This window comes from Lissotriton vulgaris, chromosome 11, assembly GCF_964263255.1.
Source record: "Lissotriton vulgaris chromosome 11, aLisVul1.2, whole genome shotgun sequence".
NCBI lineage: Eukaryota > Metazoa > Chordata > Amphibia > Caudata > Salamandridae > Lissotriton > Lissotriton vulgaris.
In genome coordinates, this window is record NC_141699.1 from 729146212 (window position 1) to 729166596 (window position 20385).

Sequence of the window (20385 nt, forward strand, 5' to 3'; positions counted from 1 at the left end):
TGGAGAGAAACTGGAGACCTGTGGCAGAGAGAAGTCATTGTCTCCTGCCTGTGTCCTTCTTCCCTCCCCGTCCGCGAAAGGAAGACTTATTATAGGACGACTGGTTTTGCTGCTGTCTTTGCTGGTACTGGGTTTTATATTATTGGCCTGAGTTGTAAGTGGATTTGTATCCTTGATTGTTGCCTCTGAAGGACTGACCTCTTCCTCTGGAGCCTCGAAAGGAGGGGTTTTTGTATTGAAGAGTACCTAGAGCCCTTGCGGTATCTGTGTCTTTTTTGATACCTTGAAGCATGTCATCGATGTGTTGACCAAACAGAAGTTTACCGTCATAAGGCATGTCTAAAACCTTGGCTTGAACTTCAGGCCGAAAAGACGTTGCCTTAAGCCAACCTTGGCGCCTCAGGACTGCAACTCCTGCCAGCTGTCGGAAACCTGTGGATGCGATATCCAGTGCCACATCAATCATCTCCGAGGCGGAGCGCTCGCCTTCGAGGAGAATCTTCCTCACCTCTTCTTGCTGCTCCTCTTGAAGAGAACCCAAGTATGGAGCTACGTCTGCCCACATTTGGCGGTTATAACGCCCCAGTAGAGCCAAAGAGTTTGCTGCACGCACTTGTAAAGCTGACATGGACGAAAACCTTTTTCCTATATTGTCTAGCTTTCGGCCCTCCTTATCTGGCGGCGCAGTCAATGCTTCTGAAGGATTTTTTGACTTACGTTGTGCCGCTTGGGTTATTACTGAGTCCGGCTTCGGATGGCCGATAAGGCAAGCTGGGGCAGAGTCCGGAGCTTTATATTTTTTATCCAGTCTGGGCAGCACTGGCATTAGAGATGCAGGGGTCTGCATTATCTTCTCCCCTTGGTCCCAGATGTGATCAATGATGGGAATAGATCGTACCGTTTTTTGGTATGGGTCTTTAAAATCATAAAGGAAGCAATCTTGTGGTGTTGCCGTGATTTTGAGGCTGAAGCGTAACGCCGCCCTCTCTACGATGTTGTGGAAGCCCCCAATGTCTTCCTGGGGAGAATCCGACTGCGCCTGCACAGGGGATGCGGGACCTGAAATTACATATTCATCCCATTCGTCCTCCTGAAGCTCCCCTTCCTCACGTTGCTGCTCCTCTTCCTCTTCTTCCTCTTCCTCATCAGAGGAAGGCAGAGGACGTGAATGAGATGGCTCTTGTTGGAGAACTAAAGGAGCCGGTTGAGATTTAGGAGGCGGTGTGACCACTGTAGGTGTCACAGGTGAGTGTGTCACCACTGGCTGAGGTGGAGCAGTGGCCGTGAACCTCTGTTTATAGTCCGCAATGAGAAACTGCAGGTCTGTTACAATAGAAGCTGGCAGACATACCATAGGTTGTTGTGGTAGCGGTGGAGGTTGGATTTCCTCCTGGTACTCCACGTCCTGTTCCTGTTCCTCATAGTCTGAGCTTTCGTGAAGCTTGACTTGTAGTTCAGATGGGCTTGTTGCTTGCTGAAACATAGAGCCCTCATCTGAGTCCTCAGTGTCCAGGATATGAGCCGGGGGAAAAGGTTGTACCCTGCTCGGCGAGGTTAATTCTGGCGTAAGAGTACGCGTAGTCATCCTGAAGTGTGTATAGGTACACTCCAATGGAGGTGATTCAGCCGTCGATGGAATGGTTGTCGACGGGGATTCGTTGACAGTCGACAGAGACTGAGTCGTCTACGGTGTCTTCTTCATCGACGACCTCGTCGAAAGCAGGCTCGTCGACGATGTGTGCTTCGTGGACGACTTCGTCGACGCTGATGTTGTCGTCGACGGCTTCGTCGACGTTGATGTTGTCGTAGACGGCTTCGTCGACGCTGATGATGTTGTCGACGGCCTCGTCGTCGACGGCTTCATCGTCGACGGCTTCGTCTTTGGAGTATCAGTCATGGCTAAGCAGAAGATTCCTCACAGGATTAAAGTTCTGAGACAAAATTATGGAAATAAATCCAGAAATAGAAAGAAACTGAGCAGAGCTCAGAGGAGACTCCCTTAGCACAACATGCGGTAGAAAATCTGAGGGACTAGGGCTCCTTCCAGGAATATAGAGGGTGGTGAGATCTGATTGGCTCCTGGCCAAAGTTTAGTCCTTTTTACAAAAGCACATGGATATGTTACTAATGTGAGGCCTCTGGCCTATTGTTATGTATATGTCTTTATGACATTACTTTCTTTATATACCGGTGACTCCCACCCCGACGACGGGGAATGATTCAGGCATGTGAATCTATGAAAGATACACATAATACTGGATAACCTATTTGCCAGGATAGCCTACAGGACAAATAAATGCATCATGATACTAAAGACAACATGCTCATACCTTTGTTTGGCAGGTCCAAAGACCTGTTCTATTGGCATCCTTCAAGATCTCATGCAGCTACACACCTTCAGGCATAGATGCTTTCATATGGCTCTGAGCTTTGTGGAATCCTCATGGCAATCAGGATCCTTCAAGCAGGGACCTGGCAAAAAGGGAGATCCTCTTCAGGAGCCCCACTAAGCATATAATGTTGTTCCTCCATGCAAACACAGCTTCTGTAATCTTGCAACAAATTGGGATAAAGAAAATGGTGTGCTCAAGGAGCCTCTTAGGCTGAGGCCTATGTAGGCGCTACTTACGTGAGCTGATGTCAGTTGCTTTTAAGGCTATCTGTGCCTTCAGACACACAATACCAACAGTAAATTGACTTAGACCAGTGTGCAGATTCCTAGACTTGGGATCTTATTAATGGGGAGAGGCCTATTCCCAGAACAGAGAGGATGGGAGAGTCGGTGATGAATCTTCAGTTAAAGTCTCTGCCAGAAAGAGCTTTACTGAAGGTAAATAACTTGTTCTTCTGATAGAGACTTTTTTCCAGAGATTCCTCACCTTCTGAATAGATACCAAAGTATTACCCATTAGGAGATGGGTCTGTGTATTGCTTCAAACCATAAGGTCCTTTGGAAGTCAGCAGGCAAAAAGCCCTTCTTCCCCAATATGGCTGTCCAAAGTGCATTGCTTCATGAATGTATGGAGCAATTCCCATGTAGCCGCCTGGCAGATGTCTAGGACAGAAACCACTTGTAGTGGTAACATCTTTGGCACTTGTGGAATGGGCTTCCAGACCTTATGGGGGCTGTATTTTGGCCAAAGTGTAGTAGATCTTGATGCAGAGTATGGTCCAATGAGAGGTGGTCTCCTTCTGATATGGTGATATGGTTGATATTAAGCTTGGGAATTGTGGGCCTAAGCAGAGGGCCACGGAGTAGAAAGAAACTCTGTAAAACTCAGTCTAGCTCCGCTACGCCACCCACCTCCCATCCCCCCTAATAACAATTTATTTAAAATAAAATAAAAACACTTTCCCCCTTTCCATGCTCATAACGGCTCCACGCCATCATGAGCCATGGGCAGCGTGTGCTCATGACAGCGTGGAGCCGTCATACAACTGCCGCTCACCCACGCTCCGCCTACGCAGCACTAATTCCCTGCCTCTGCGGGCGAATTAGGGAGTGGGCGGGGTCATGACAGCTCCACACCGTCATGAGCACACGCCGCCCGGGACTTATGACAGCGAGGAGCCGTCATTAGTAAGGGAGCGCCAAGCCCACCCCCTAGCCCCACCCATGCCATGGCCGAATTTGCGCTGCGGAGAAAAGTTTAAAGTAAATTAAAAGCACGTACCTGAGCTGTGGCATCCCCGGGCTGCCCTCCTCCTCTTCATCGCCAGAAATGCGCATGCGCTTGCATGTACAGTTTTCCATGGATGGCCATGAAGAGGAGGACAGCCCAGGAACGCTGCAGCTCAGGTAAGTGCTTTTAATTTACTTTAAAGTGTTTTTATTTAATTTTACATCAATTGTTAATGGGGGGTGGGAGATGGGTGGCGGCCAACTCCGCTCCGCCGCGGAGTTTGCAGAGATTTACCTCATAGGGCATTTGTAAAAATGTTTGCGTGTAGGCTCTTAATGAAGGAGTGAAAGATAAACTGGACCAGGCCATTGATCTCTGTGTATGTAGTGTCCTGTGTGATGTCCCTTTGGGCCATCCAGCTAATACTGCTCTTAATTTTACCCAAAGGCATAAATGGGATCCAACATGTAAAAGATGGTCTGTGCCTAATCTACTGTAAAACAGAAGAGGGACCCTGAATCTAAGAAAAAACTACAAATGGGGAACAACCCGCCAGGGCGAGAACAAGAGGACAAAACATGAAAAAGGGGTGTTCCCTTGAATTACAGAGATCAAAGTTCAACTCACATCAACAGTAAGCCCACATACCACAACAAGAATAAATTTATTCAAAAAAGTTTTTAATTTTCATTTTATATATATATAAATATCAACATGATTTTGTTAAATAGAAAATCCCATTTGGGCAGTAAAAAACATTTAGGAAGATGTTACATAATCAAAAACGTGCAAAAACAGTCTAAAAACTAGGACACGCAATGAAAATTCAAGAAAGGCACCAAATAAATCCACTCATACATCCAGACATCCCTTTTATACAGTCCAATTCATACACAGGCATTCACATCCATATCACTACACACAAGGACAAGAAAAGCGCCGACGCGCGTTTCGGACAAGTGCCAATAGAGGCTTCCTTCATCAGGGCGCACTTGGGATATTGCACAGGCAGACAAGATGAATAATGTCTGAGACACGGTCCTGAGAAGCGGTCCTAGTAACAGCAAGGCTGAGAGAGGGTATTCTGTGGGCAAAAAAGGGCAAATTAGGGACAACTCAGGATAAAATTTCAAAAACAAGAACAAAGTGGCCTGTAAATAGAATCAGCAAGATCAGAGGGTTCCAATCAACCAGGTACATACATGTCAATAGAGATAAGCTCTCCTTATATCCCCAAAGTATATAAACAACGAAAAAAGTGGTCAAGAATTAAAAAAGGGTGTAAAGAATATCAGGAAATACATAGATCGATCACCACATCGATGGTGCACCTATAACCAGAGCCAGATTTCAAGAAATGGCAGCCTACCTACAAACCCTACAATAACGGAGCCCCTTTAGGTATGTAGAAGGGTCAGCAAATATGTAAACTCATGGAAACTTGGAGAGAATTTTCAGGGTTCCACAGGTTAAGATTTCACATTTTTAGATAAGCTCACAGGAGATCCAGGCGTTCAAAAGGTGCCAGGTTTAAAGGCAATTAAGTGGTAACATTCCAGGTATCTGATAGGGACATGAAAATAAAGACAGGGATAACACATCTATACAAGTTACACTAGAAGTAAGCAGGGTAAAAATGAGTGTATTCAAAAAAAAAAAAAAAAAAGAGAGAAGGGGGGAGCTACCTCAAAAGGAATGACAGGCGCTGATAAAGTACAGGAAGTAGCACCGGAGTCAGGAATGAAAAAACGACCTAAAAAGCAATAAAGCAGAGATAAACTTCACAGCACATGAGAAGGTCGTGCTTCTAAAACGGAACACAATTGACGTGCATCGAACTGGAACATACCTTAATGCAAAAGAAATGAGCAAAGCTTTATTCCGTGGCTTTTGTATGCCCCAATTTTGGTATTCTTTGTTTTGGATCGTGTCTTGGGTTTATCGACATGTATTTCTTCCCGATAGTTGGTTCTGATAGTCTGTCTTCATTGTTTTCCATTGTGGTGTTGTTTATCTTTTAGCCCTTTGTCTATTTTCCCTTCCCTGAACATTCGGCGTTGTCCATTTTCGATTTTCATTGCGTTCAGGTGCTCGGCATTTTCTTTTACCAGCACCTGTATATAATCTCACTGTCTCCTCCGTTTTCCCCTACCGACAATCCCTTACGCCGGAGGGAGAAGGAGCCCCGCGTTCTCTTCTATCCAGGACACCAGTTAAACTTTGACCTTCGGGTCGCTTCAGGTCAGTTTCACCGAATCTTGTGTTTACCTTTTGTGTTCCTCGTGTGCTCCATTCTCCCGAGATTCCTTTTCATGCAACATCTTTTTTCTAACCCGACTGAAAGTTCTTTCTATAATAGAACTTTTTTTCATTGTTTGTTTTAGGACCCCTATTCCCCGGGTCTGAAGTGTTTCAAGACCTTGATGTTGCCCGTTTTCAACTCACTGCAAATAAAGCTATGCTCATTTCTTTTGCATTAAGGTATGTTCCAGTTCGATGCACGTCAATTGTGTTCCGTTTTAGAAGCACGACCTTCTCATGTGCTGTGAAGTTTATCTCTGCTTTATTGCTTTTTAGGTCGTTTTTTCATTCCTGACTCCGGTGCTACTTCCTGTACTTTATCAGCGCCTGTCATTCCTTTTGAGGTAGCTCCCCCCTTCTCTCTTTTTTTTTTTTTTTTTTTTTTGAATACACTCATTTTTACCCTGCTTACTTCTAGTGTAACTTGTATAGATGTGTTATCCCTGTCTTTATTTTCATGTCCCTATCAGATACCTGGAATGTTACCACTTAATTGCCTTTAAACCTGGCACCTTTTGAACGCCTGGATCTCCTGTGAGCTTATCTAAAAATGTGAAATCTTAACCTGTGGAACCCTGAAAATTCTCCAAGTTTCCATGAGTTTACATATTTGCTGACCCTTCTACATACCTAAAGGGGCTCCGTTATTGTAGGGTTTGTAGGTAGGCTGCCATTTCTTGAAATCTGGCTCTGGTTATAGGTGCACCATCGATGTGGTGATCGATCTATGTATTTCCTGATATTCTTTACACCCTTTTTTAATTCTTGACCACTTTTTTCGTTGTTTATATACTTTGGGGATATAAGGAGAGCTTATCTCTATTGACATGTATGTACCTGGTTGATTGGAACCCTCTGATCTTGCTGATTCTATTTACAGGCCACTTTGTTCTTGTTTTTGAAATTTTATCCTGAGTTGTCCCTAATTTGCCCTTTTTTGCCCACAGAATACCCTCTCTCAGCCTTGCTGTTACTAGGACCGCTTCTCAGGACCGTGTCTCAGACATTATTCATCTTGTCTGCCTGTGCAATATCCCAAGTGCGCCCTGATGAAGGAAGCCTCTATTGGCACTTGTCCGAAACGCGCGTCGGCGCTTTTCTTGTCCTTGTGTGTAGTGATATGGATGTGAATGCCTGTGTATGAATTGGACTGTATAAAAGGGATGTCTGGATGTATGAGTGGATTTATTTGGTGCCTTTCTTGAATTTTCATTGCGTGTCCTAGTTTTTAGACTGTTTTTGCACGTTTTTGATTATGTAACATCTTCCTAAATGTTTTTTACTGCCCAAATGGGATTTTCTATTTAACAAAATCATGTTGATATTTATATATATATAAAATGAAAATTAAAAACTTTTTTGAATAAATTTATTCTTGTTGTGGTATGTGGGCTTACTGTTGATGTGAGTTGAACTTTGATCTCTGTAATTCAAGGGAACACCCCTTTTTCATGTTTTGTCCTCCTGTGCCTAATCTACACCTGAACTTATTTCAGTCAAGTGGGCACTACCAATCTACATTTTCCATATATTAATTGCCAGTTTGGTCGTTTTGCAATAGCTGACCAAGTAAGAAAGCTGGTGGTGGGACCCTTATTTGGTTAGATATTATAGTATGAGATCATCTGGATATAGCAACACATTTATATGCTTCCCATCCGCTTTCGGTCGAAATAACTTAGCTCATGAGAATACCTTGAATCGTTATGATACATATAAATCAAAATGCAGAGCTGCTAAAATACATTTCAACTTTAAGCCAATCAGGCTGTCAACCCAGTCTGAGAGATGATTATTCATCCCCAGTTGTGCTTTAGCTAAAAATCATAAGAAAAACATTGGATGAATTGTACTTAGCCCTGGATGGAATTCCAAAGGAATCATATCTGTCTCCCTTACTCTCTCATTACTGCAACAAGACCTGCCCACAAATGTTTACAGACCAAGGGCCTGATTTAGTTTGCTGGAGAGGGTACTCTGTCACTATAGAGATGGAGTACACTCTCCGCCAAACTGAAGTTTCGCCTGCCTCATTTAGAGGCGGGCCGAATTTAAGTCTCAGAGATGCCCACAACTCTGCTTCTGTCTATTGAAATACTCTTCCAAAGGCCCAATGGAGCAAGATCCGTTGGAGGTTTGGTCATTTGACCACACGCCCTATTCAGAGTTGGAGGACAAATGATTTTACTTTCACACACCGCCATCCAAAGCATAGCGTTAAGTAAAAGCAAATACATTTTAATGACCTCCTATACTACATTTTTGGTGTTTCCTACCCGAAAGATTGACAAGTTGAAACCTTGTGAAATTCTCTTGAATAAAACCAATTGGAAATTTCTGTGGGCATCGATTGCTGTGATGCAAATTTCCATGGATATTTCCCATTTCAAAGTGGCACTCAGCGTCCTAGTTTGAACATTATGAGAGTCCCGTATCCAAACTTTTCTGTTACCAGTGGTATGGGTAATTTCGGGAGTGGGAATCTGATGCAGTATTCCCAGGCCCAGTTTTAACGAGTTTCGTAGACGAAAAAAATAGGGGATAAGCTGCCCCGTTCTCCTCTTTAGGAAGTACCCATCCTATGTCTTGCAAAGTCTTTCACAACAAATAAAACATTTGTTGTCAGTGGGCCAACGGGATGTACTGCTTTTCTGACTTATTGATTTATGTTTATACATACTGTATGCTTCGATGGTGTTATGCGTGCGACCGATTAGTGCGCTCAACCCTGGGAGAGTATCAGCGCTGCACCGGAGGTATGGGACTTTATCCCACCAGACTAGATATACATATTGGTGCCATGAGTCAGGTGGCGGGAAATTACCAGATCGAATGTTGCTCCTTCTGAATCGGAGTAGGTCGTTTTTTCCGAATGTGTGAGAACCATACCTCCTTCTTCTGGCTGTTAATTCCAGCAAAAAACATTGCATGAGTCTTGCCATTGTTTTACCCCACTCCCACCACAAAAAATATTTCCCTTACCTTCCCTAGACCTCTTCACCCTCTGTCTCCCCCTACTGCACCAACCAAATCCAGCATACATTTACCACCTGCTCAGAGTAGGCATGTAATTGGAATTTCTGTATGGTTTTACAACAGGAAAAATCAGACCCACATGCCAATTTCCCATTCAATGTTTTTTTTCCATAATTTCACAGCACTGGCACACATTAATGGAAAAATCGTCTAGGAGTTTACCATTACCCCACTACTGTGCACAATGTAATCAGCCCACCGAGTCTTGCTTTGAGTCCCACCTCAAAAATAGTTTTTTATCATTTATCCTTTATCTACTTTAATTTTTCTAAATAGCTTGTATTTTCTTTATACATTGTGCCCTCGGGCTGCGTTTTGTTCAACTTGTAACAAAACAAAAATGATATTACACTGGGTAATTAGGTCAACCGGTGACAAATTATATTGCAATACTTATAACTGGTTAAAAAGAAGGGGAAAAATACCACCTCTAAATCTAATCTTTGCTTAGTAGACCCTGGAAACAATAATCGGGTTACTGGAGGCTCTTCCTGTGATTGGGCCCTTTTAGTTTTCCTTTATTTGTAGTCTGCATAGAGCAGTACTAGGTCACATTTTCTTGCAGGAACTTCCAAGCGCCACCTTTCCATTTTCTTCAGCTTGGCCTTTTTCTGATTGCAGGTAAAGCTTGTGTTTCTACACTTGTGTCACAAGGATTTGCCAAACACTCCTTCTCGAGGACTTTTGGGCGGATGCCACATTGATCTAAAATTAATGTTGCCAACAGGTGTTTTCCTGAAAGCTCTTGCTCGCTGGACAAATCATGACACGCCTTTCATCTCTTCATTCTAAGCCTCCCACTAGACTTCTAGGTTTCTGGTGCTCGTTTATGATTTGCTGAGATCCAGGTCGAATTCTCGGGCCAAACTAGAGGTTCTCATAAAGGCATGCACGAGTACATGGAGCATTGTTAGATCTCTCGCATGCAGCTTGTAATCTGCAGATTAGAATTCAAGGGAAGAACCATAACACTTACCAGATCTGTACTAAGCAACTGTTACTATTCAGTTGTAAATCATCTGCTTCAATTTCAATTCATAGCGAACTTTGGTAGAGATTTAATAAGATTTTGCGCTGTGCTTGCTTCACAAAAAGGTAGATACTGGTTCTCATTTCTTTGCGCCATGGGGCGTACCAAGGTCGGAGCACGGGTTTTCCTATGCAACCACCCAAGGTTTCTCACGCTAAACCCAATTTACTAAATAAAGTAGATTGGGTATAGCGTGAGAAAACAGTGTCCTTTTCAAGTAGGCGCAAGGAAGGAGAAATGCTTTACTTTCTCCTTCCTTTTCCGACTTTTCATGCGTGCTGCACTTGAAGCACGCATACAAAGTGGGAAACCTTTGCATCTGTCTGGGCATCGTATTTTGTACAGGAAGAGTCATCACAAATTATCATACCTGAGAGGACCAAAAGGTACGTTGGTGTGATTGCAGTGACGGAACTAAAGATTTACGTTTTACCTAGAAATATTTAGAATGATATCATATTATGAATGCGTGAAGTGCTTTCAGTGAAAGGCTGTCATTCTTTCCACTGCAGTCTTTCACGATGTGAACAGTGCCAATCATGGGCACCCTCATTTAGGTAGCTGTAACCATCCTTTCTGAAAGTGCTGCCCCCCCCACCCAATGTGGGACCTTATGGCGGAGTGGTGGAGGCTTCAACGGAGGGATGTTTGTCATCAGCCAACTTCCAGAAAGGCCAGTGACGCAGCAGGAGAAGTGGGTTGTGTTGCCATTATTTGTATTCTTGAACAAAGAAGGGTTTGGCTTAAGCGCAGTAAGGCTACGCCACATTCATAGACAACAAAACAATCGCCAATACTGCTCAATTATTATATCAAAGAACGAAAGAAAGCTGAGTAACTCATTCTCAGGTTCATAGACCACTCTTTCAGTCTCAGACTGTATCTCCAAAGATTTTTTATTATTGAATTATTCGAAGGAATATTTTGTTTTTCTTTTTACTTTTAAACATCCGACATTGATGTGTTACAAAGTCAATTAATCATACTTTTTGTACGGAAAGAAATCAGATAGTTAAAAAGAGATCTATGAATATGTACATAGGGGTGTTTAAGAAAGTGTGTGGAAACAATTCCCAAATAAACAACCTACACAAGTAGGTTAGCGGACTCATTCATCCACATCATACAACGTCATTTATATCTCATATATTCAATGTGCAAAACACAAAAAAGTGAAAAGAGAAAAGTAAGGTCAAAGTGTGTGAGAGTAAAATGGGGAGGTAAAATCCCTGAATCAATCTTTTCACAATCTAGGGTTCAAAGGAAGATGATAAGATATTTCTCTTATAATCGCCATAAAGATTTAGGCCATCTTATATTTACAACCACTGTTGGTCTAAGAAAACAAGGGAATCAAATTCCTCTTCATGGAAACACAACTTCACAAAGTCAAATACAATGAGGTCAATACAAATAGAGCGAAAAGACATAAAATCACAAAATCAGATATTCAAGGGTATATACAAAAAGGTCGACGCATTTCGAATCCCTTAAATCCTGGGATTCTCTTCAGGACCAAGACAGAAATGTATCTGTTTGGCTTTCTTGGATTCTTATCTGTGATGGAGTTTTATGGGACACAACGGGTGTATTATAGCTCCTATTGGTCAATCCATTTTCCAATTCCAATTTCTTGCAAAAAATTGCTTTCATGTTTGGTTTGTTTATCGTTTTTGCTCTCGCAAATTGTTTGGTGTCCAACTACCCATTCGGCATGTCTCTCCGTATAGCATTGCTGTCGTGTTTTGTATTGTATTGTTTTATGCTCACTTTGGTTGTAATTTGTTATGAGTTATGTTTAGGTTAGTGTTACATATGTATAGCACCAAACATGACCCAAGTGAATTCTCTGGTGCGCCCTATCTCTAATCTCACTTTATCAGCACAGTGCAGTACTTGTCATGAACATCCGTAAAATCCATGTTGGTTTATTGTCCATATATCAGAGAAAGCTTCTGCTAACATTTTGGAAAATAGCCTAAATAGACTAATATGGTGCTGGTAACCAAGCATGCAACAGAATATTAGCTTGCCTACCTGCATGATCAGTGTGTGTGTGTGTGCACACTGACCACGCATGACTGGGGAATGGTAAACGCTGCAGGCTTTATCTTAGGTAGATGAATAGAAGCATTCATTTCACAAGTACTTGGGAGTATTTAGCCATATGTAAATTAATGTAAAGCAGCAACACTGCCACTCGCATATTTTATATTCAGCTCATTCAAATGTATGGAGCTACTTTCAAGAATGTACGTTTTTATAAGATCTTTGTATAAATAACAAGTCACGGCAAAGAAAAATATAGCGGCTAGCCCTATCAGAAACCTGATCTAAAGTTATTCAATGGAAGAGGGGCACCAACAACTCCACTGTGGTTCCCCTTTGGCAATAGGCAGTGCACTACAAAAGCAGCTCAAGGCAGATGACTGAGCTATCTTGCATGGACCTGCCATTCTCTGTTGAAGACCTTTTGATTGCTAAACAGAATTGGACAGGTACGTAGACATGGATACATACCAACAGGTTGACATGTACGCTGGTCGTCCATGAGCTGGTATCCTGAGGCGCAACTGCACATGCGACTCTCACCCGCTAGGTCCTCCGCACAGAACTGGTCACAACCCCCGTGGTCGATGGAGCAGTTGGAGTAGAGGGCCTCTGAAAACCCAAATTGGGAAAGAATATGTGATCTGGTGTTTTGTAAAGACTAATGCATACTGATGTTGACATTCTCTTGTACAGTCTCACTATGAGCAAAACCACGCAATAAAAGAGAGGATCTTTGAGCAAGTGATACACGCGTGACAATGAAGATGGTAGAAGTAAGGCGTGTTCGGTTGGTGGTACACAGAGATGGGATATGCTGCTATGATGACTAGTACTTCCTCATGTCTCACGGGGGCTTTGGAGATGCATAATGAAGAGACTAAGGTGAAGCATGTTAGTATGATCATGAGTAGAGTCGACATATTGCTATGCATTGTGGTGAGTTAGATTGGAGTTCTGGGAAAGCATATACGCAGGGCATTCTGCAGTGAGATGGATGGAGATGGAGGTGATGTTAGTATGGTGATGTATGTAGGCAAGGCATGAATAAGAAATATAGGTGGAAGAAGCACACTTTAAACATAAATACTTGACTTCAAAATGAGTCACAAAAAGGTAATATAAGCTCCTTAGTTCATACCAAACTTGAGAAGAAGAAAGAACTTTATTATATTTTTACAAAACAAGAAAACACAAATTAGACGGTCTCATTTTTAAAGACTTGTTCTTTATTTTCTAATTTCATGTGAAGCAACAACCACAGCCAACGCGTTTCGTCCAGCAAACACAGACACTTTGTGACTCATTTTGAAATCAAGTATTTACGTTTCAAGTGTGCTTCTTCCACCAATATTTCTTATTCTTCCTGATGTGGGTCTTTTTAAGATGGTTGGCCCAGGGAGTGAGCACCTTTTGGATTCTTTTGAAACTATACAGAGTGAGGAATATATACCATAACCGTTCCTGCTTCTTTGTGTAAACATGTAGGCAAGACCGGGTTCATGAATTAAACACAAAGAAACCGTGTCTCAAGCAAACTGATTCGGAACCATGCTCACCGTAAGTGCAGAGACGTCCCTCCCAGCCTCGGTGACAGATGCAGTCAAACCTTCCTATGTTATCCTTGCAGGTTCCATTAACACAGGGGTTGGACAAGCACTGGTCTCCATCTGCAAGGGAACGAGAAACAAGTGAGGACTTCTGAGGGCTCCATTGTCAGCAACAAACCATCTCACCTTCAAAACACAGACAGGCTTATCTTTGGAGACAGGGGAGTACAACTAGCTGAACATGTAGCATTTGATCAGGAGAAAACAGTATGGAAAGGTGAAGTTATCATGAGGGATATGGAACGAACGGTCTTAGGCAAATTGTTTGAAACATATGGTGTTAATGCATATACATTGGAATTTGTGGGTTTGAAAAACATTTACTTTGAAAACCTATTTAGGGTCTGATTTAGAGTTTGGCTGACATGCAGTAGAGTACTCTTGTCTGCCAAATACTAGGCACGTCCGCCATATTAGGAGATGGCTGGACTTTAAGTTTTTTGTTGATTTCACCTCTTGTGGCTCAGTCGACAAAACTTCCACCGGCACTTTGACGGAATAGCGGCCATCATAGGGAGAACATGACACTGCCCATCCTATTTAGGGTGGGTGGTGCAATGTCTTTTTTTCTATCACAGAAAGAAAAAATAATGACCCAAACACCTTGGGAGAACTTCTGCTTGGGAGATATGGGAGTTTTTTTTGTGAAAAATAATAGCTTTGAAAAAGTTTGGTGAATGGCCATCAAAACCAACAGCAACCATTCAACAAACATTTTGTACAATTTCTTCTGCGACCTCAACAGACGTAGTACCATCCATCAAACCATAAATCATGCGCTTAGTTTAGAATTTTTTTTTTGGTTTGGCAGACAAGTAGTGCCCGCCATATTTTGGGTCGGTAGTACCACCAGAGGCTCAATTGGCTCTGTTGATGGACAGCGTCCTCTGATGGCATGATGGGGAGGGTACCGTCTGAGGAAGGGCATTACACTGCCCACACTATTTAGGGGAGACTGTGAGATGCCCTTTATTTCTGTACACGAAGGAGATAAAAACAATAGATATTGACACCCATCATGGGAGAAACTCCCTGCATGTGGGAAGATTTTTGTTTTCAATAACAAACTTCCAATTTAGGAGTTTGTTTTTGAAAAACTAAAACTTTGTTAATTTTTGGTGGACGGAAGTTTAAAGCGACAGCAGCCGCCTACCAAACCTTGTGTACCTTGACTGGAACTATCATAATGGCAGTTCATCTCAAGGTACAGAGATCACCACTGAGCTGGTGGTAATCTCTAAATTTGAAGTCTGTAAGGGTGGTAGAAGTTATGTCCTCTGAAAACCTACGGACGGAGTACTAGCCATCAACTTCTAGATCAGGCTCTTTCCCTCTACCATCACTTAGAAGTACTGTGACTTTAAAGGTACCAATTTGAACAATATTTAGGAGATGTTTGCAGAACATGGGCAACAACCAGGAGAAATACAACTTTCTGCAGTCATTTCTGAGGGTTTTCTCAGTCAGCAAAAGGTTGACAGAAGCATTTCTGATTAAAATGAAAGTGCAGTAGTAACGTTACAGTTAATGGTGGCACACAGAAGCAAGCATTTACAATGCAATGGTCTCGGCATTATTAAAGGTAGAGCTATTGGCATTGCTCATGACATTTTTTTTTAATCATAAATAAATGGCATTGTCATTTACATTGCCAATAGCTTAATCGTAAAATAAATGGCATTGCCATTTACAATGCCAATAGCTTAATAGCTCGCAAATGCATGACCTATTGCATTTACACCCACACAGACCCACACACACAAAGCCACCCACACACATACAGAGCCACCCACACAGAGCCACACACACACACACAGAGCCACACACACACACACAGAGCCACACACACACACAGAGCCCCGCACACACACAGAGCCCCGCACACACACAGAGCCCCACACACACACACCCAGAGCCACACGCACACACACCCAGAGCCACACACACACACACCCAGAGCCACAAACACCCAGAGCCACACACACACACCCAGAGCCACACACACACACACACCCAGAGCCACACACACACAGAGCCACACACACACACACCCAGAGCCACACACACCCAGAGCCACACACACACACACCCAGAGCCACACACACACACCCAGAGCCACGCACACACACACCCAGAGCCACGCACACACACACCCAGAGCCACACACACACCCACCCAGAGCCACGCACACACCCACCCAGAGCCACACCCACACCCACCCAGAGCCACACACACACACACACACCCACACACACACACCCAGAGCCACACACACACTGACCCAGAGCCACACACACACACCCAGAGCCCCACACACACACCCAGAGTCACACACACACCCAGAGCCACACAACACACCCAGAGCCGCACACACACACCCAGAGCCACATACACACACCCAGAGCCACATACACACACAGGAGAGCAAGCACAGTGAGGGGGCAGGGAAGCAAGAACAGCGAGGGGGCAGGGAAGCAAGCACAGCCATGGGGCAGGAAAGCAAGCACAGCCAGGGGGCAGGGAAGCAAGTACAGCCAGGGGGCAGGGAAGCAAGCACAGCCAGGGGGCAGGGGAGCAAGCACAGCCAGGGGGAAGGGGAGCAAGCACAGCCAGGGGGCAGGGGAGCAAACACAGCCAGGGGGCAGGGCAGCAAACACAGCCACGGGGCAGGGGAGCAAGCACAGCCAGGGGGCAGGGGAGCAAGCACAGCCAGGCGGCAAGGGAGCAAACACAGCCAGGGGTCAGGGGAGCAAGCACAGTCAGGGGGCAGGGGAGCAAGCACAGCCAGGGAGCAGGGGAGCAAACAGCCAGGGGGTAGCGGAGCAAGCACAGCGCTCTAGAGCGCCTCGGTACGGCTATCGGCAATGGTCCTACCAACTCCCACACATCTCGCGTGAGACGCGAGCCTGCCTGTCCTGAGGTGTGACGGTGCCAGGCAATGGCTCCGTGGTTCCCTTGTCTTTCTCGTCCTGCTCCCCTCCCGTCCCACCCATGTGACTGGTGTTGGTTGGCACGAGGCCCGGGGTCCCACACTGTGTGAGCCCCAGTTCCTGCCGAGCTCGGCCGTGCTTTCCAGTTGTTATTTTGCCGGGTCCGCGCGCGTAGAGATGTGCATCCGTCAAGTGAGCCATGGAGAGGGAGTGAAGCCAGGGGGAGCGAGAGCTGAGGGGTGGGAGGAACCTGTGAGGATGGGGGCGAGTAAGGTGCCAAGGGGGAGATGTGAAACAGTTAGCTGAGAGGAAAGTACAGGTCAGATGAAGCTTTTTAGGGGACAATAAAACCAAGTAGACTCTGCCCCGAAAGTTGGGGGTGAGTGGTCGTTGTTGCCTAGTTTCACGTGGTGCATCAGAGGAAAGGCAGTGTTTACAGATGTGCTTTTGTTGGGACGAAGACAGACGAAGGAGAGCTGCGGGCGGAGGGAAGGGGTGGCGGGTGGAGGGAAGGGGGGGCGAGAGTGGGACGAAGGAGAGCTGCGGGCGGAGGGAAGGTGGGTGCGAGACGAAGGAAAGCTGCGGGCGGAGGGAAGGGGGTGCGAAGTGCATTGGCAAAGCGTCTGGGCTAACTGACGGTTTCACATGGCATTAAAGTTACTTAACATCTCTATTACTTTGTATAAAGAAACCTCCGATTTCTTAAACTAGCTTTATCGCTTTGAAGTCACTTGCGGAAGTTACATCATACGTACCTGCCCCCGCCACAAGCGCAAAGGCACCACAGCTGTTGAAACAATGCAGCAGTGACCTGGAGCGAACGTTTACATTGAGGAAGGCCACCCGGCAGCCCAGTTTGGCCAGCCCCAGCCAGACGTCCACAAAGTCGGGCTCATTGCTCATGAGCAGGGCCACGTGTCCCCTTTCTTGAACGAAGCATGGCGGAGAAAGACCTGGGCCACCCGGCTGCTCCTGCAGTCCACTAGTTCTAGGACACCCCCGCGCCGCACGGCCACTAGCTGCTGCGTGTGCCTCCCCGCCTAACTGCCTCGCTGCCCGGCTGCCGCCTCGTGACTACGCCCCCTCCTTCGAGCGGCGTGGTCCGTGCTCGCCGCTTCTCACCCTGTGCCCCTGGTGTCATTGTTGTTTAGAATTGTTTTGAATTGTTTTATTTTTCCTTCTGTATTGCCTGTTTTGCGGTCAGTAGCCGCCCTCCATCTTCCCTCCCCGCTCCCCGCTTCCCGCCAACGCCGCTAACCCCGCCCCTTTTTTCCTTCTGTACCCTCCCCGCTCCCGCCTCCCAGCTGCTCCGCCCCCCGCGCACTTGGCCATATATGGCGACCGTGCGACGCAGGTGAGTGTGACCTAGTTCTAGGACACCCCCGCGCCGCACGGCCACCAGCTGCTGCGTGTGCCTCCCCGCCTAACTGCCTCGCTGCCCGGCTGCCGCCTCGTGACCACGCCCCCTCCTTCGAGCGGCGTGGTCCGTGCTCGCCGCTTCTCACCCTGTGCCCCTGGTGTCATTGTTGTTTAGAATTGTTTTGAATTGTTTTATTTTTCCTTCTGTATTGCCTGTTTTGCTGTCAGTAGCCGCCCTCCGTCTTCCCTCCCCGCTCCCCGCTTCCCGCCAACGCCGCTAACCCCGCCCCTTTTTTCCTTCTGTACCCTCCCCGCTCCCGCCTCCCAGCTGCTCCGCCCCCGCGCACTTCGCCATATATGGCGACTGTGCGAACGCGCAGCGGTCACGTGCAGCGGGCGCGCCGATTGTGCGCCGAAGGCGCGCCAAAGGTAAGCCCGTCTGCGCCCGTCCGCGACCGGACCGCGCCCAGCGCCAGGACCCCTGGCCCACGAGGACCCCGGCCGACCCGCCTGACGTACACCGCCGCCACCCTCATCGCACTCAACACCGACCGATTCCCAGGATGCTACCGAGCCACCCCACGACGCTCCCACGGACCCTTCAGCTGTCACGCCTGCAAGTTCACCTGCATCCGGACCTGCCCGCCACCAGCACCTGGCAAGCCGAACACCAGCAGCAACCACCTCAAGTGCATCCTCCTCAACACCCGCTCCGTCCACAGACACGCCATGGAACTCTGGAACCTCCTAGACACCACAGCCCCGGATGTTGCCTTCCTCACGGAGACCTGGATGAACGCCTCTTCAGCGCCCGACATCGCCATCGCCATCCCTGAGGGCTACAAGATCACCCGGAGGGACCGCACCGCCAACCAGATGGGAGGAGGCATCGCCATCATCCACAGGAACACCATCCGTATCACGACTAGCACCGACAACTTCCTAACCACCGCCAAACACCTGCACTTCCAGATCCACACCGACCCGAAGACCACCCTCAGAGGCACCCTGATCTACCGACCCCCGGGACCACGCACCCAATTCAGCGAGGACATCGCCGACTTCGTCAGCCCGCATGCCCTCCCCTCCACTGACTACATCCTCCTGGGGGACCTCAACTTCCACCTGGAGAACGACAACGACCGCAACACCAGAACCCTGCTCGACAACCTCGCCAACCTTGGACTCAAGCAGCTGGTGTCCACCCCCACCCACCTCGCCGGACACACACTCGACGCCGTCTTCTCATCCAGCACAGACATCGCCTTCAGCCACGCCACAGAACTTCACTGGACGGACCACAGCTGTGTCCACTTCACCTTCAAAAGAACGACGATCCACCACCACCAGCAACAGGTTGCCCGTAGAAGTTGGAACAAGATCACAGCCGACCAGCTCGCCGCCTCCCTGAGCCAGAACCCTCCCGCCAGCTCAGCGAACCCCAGCCAGGCCGCCGACAACCTCACGAAGTGGATCAGCAACTGCGCGGACGAACTTGCCCCTCTGAGGACCCCGCCCAGCAGACCCGGCAGCAAGAAAGCCCCATGGTTCACCGACGAACTCAAGAGCTCCAAGAAGAACTGCCGAGCCCTCGAGAAAGTCTGGAGAAGAGATCCAACACCGGACAACATGACCACCCTCGAGCTCGCCACCCGAAAGCACCACCAACTGATCCGCGCCGCCAAGAAAACTGCATTCAAGGACCGGCTGGACAACAACGCACACACCTGCAAGGAACTCTTCAACATCGTGAAAGAGCTCTCCAACCCCAGCGCAGGAAACAACGACATCACCCCATCGCAAGACCTCTGCAACTCCCTCGCCTCCTACTTCCACAACAAGATCGCAGACATACACAACAGCTTCAGCATTCATCCAACGCTCGCCACGACCACAGCAACGCCGCCCACCACCACCCTCCGCGCCTGGACTCCGATCAGCACCGAAGACACCGTCCGCATGATGAACTCCGTCCACTCCGGATCTCCGACCGACCCCTGCCCTCACCACGTCTTCAACAAGGCAGACGCTGTCATCGCACCCCACCTGCGGGACATTATCAACACCTCCTTCGACACCGCCACCTTCCCTGAGAGCTGGAAGCACGCCAAACTCAGCGCTCTACTCAAGAAACCCACAGCGGACCCCACCGAACTCAAGAATTACCGCCCCATCTCGCTCCTCCCGTTTCCAGCCAAAGTCATCGAGAAGACCGTCAACAAGCAGCTGGCCGCCTTCCTCGAGACGAATGGATCCCTCGACCCCTCACAGTCTGGCTTCCGAGCCAACCACAGCACGAGACCGCCCTCATCGCTGCCACCGATGACATCCGAGCCCTGATGGACAACGGAGACACAGCGGCCCTCATCCTCCTAGACCTCTCCGCGGCATTCAACACGGTCTGCCACCGCACCCTAGTGCAGCGCCTCAGCAACGTCGGAATCCAG

At 47.0% G+C, this 20385-nt stretch overlaps 1 protein-coding gene across 3 annotated transcripts in view; it reads right to left on the bottom strand.

Moving 5' to 3' along the window:
• The window catches only part of PROC (protein C, inactivator of coagulation factors Va and VIIIa), a 147438-nt gene that overhangs the window by 29478 nt on the left and 97575 nt on the right, over positions 1-20385 (bottom strand). For all 3 annotated transcript variants that reach the window (XM_086943819.1, XM_086943820.1, XM_086943821.1), the window contains 2 exons: positions 13599-13709; positions 12511-12651 (listed from right to left, as the gene is read on the bottom strand). In XM_086943819.1, the coding sequence (XP_086799945.1) occupies positions 12511-12651; positions 13599-13709 (252 nt within the window). The remainder of the gene's footprint in view (positions 1-12510; positions 12652-13598; positions 13710-20385) is intronic.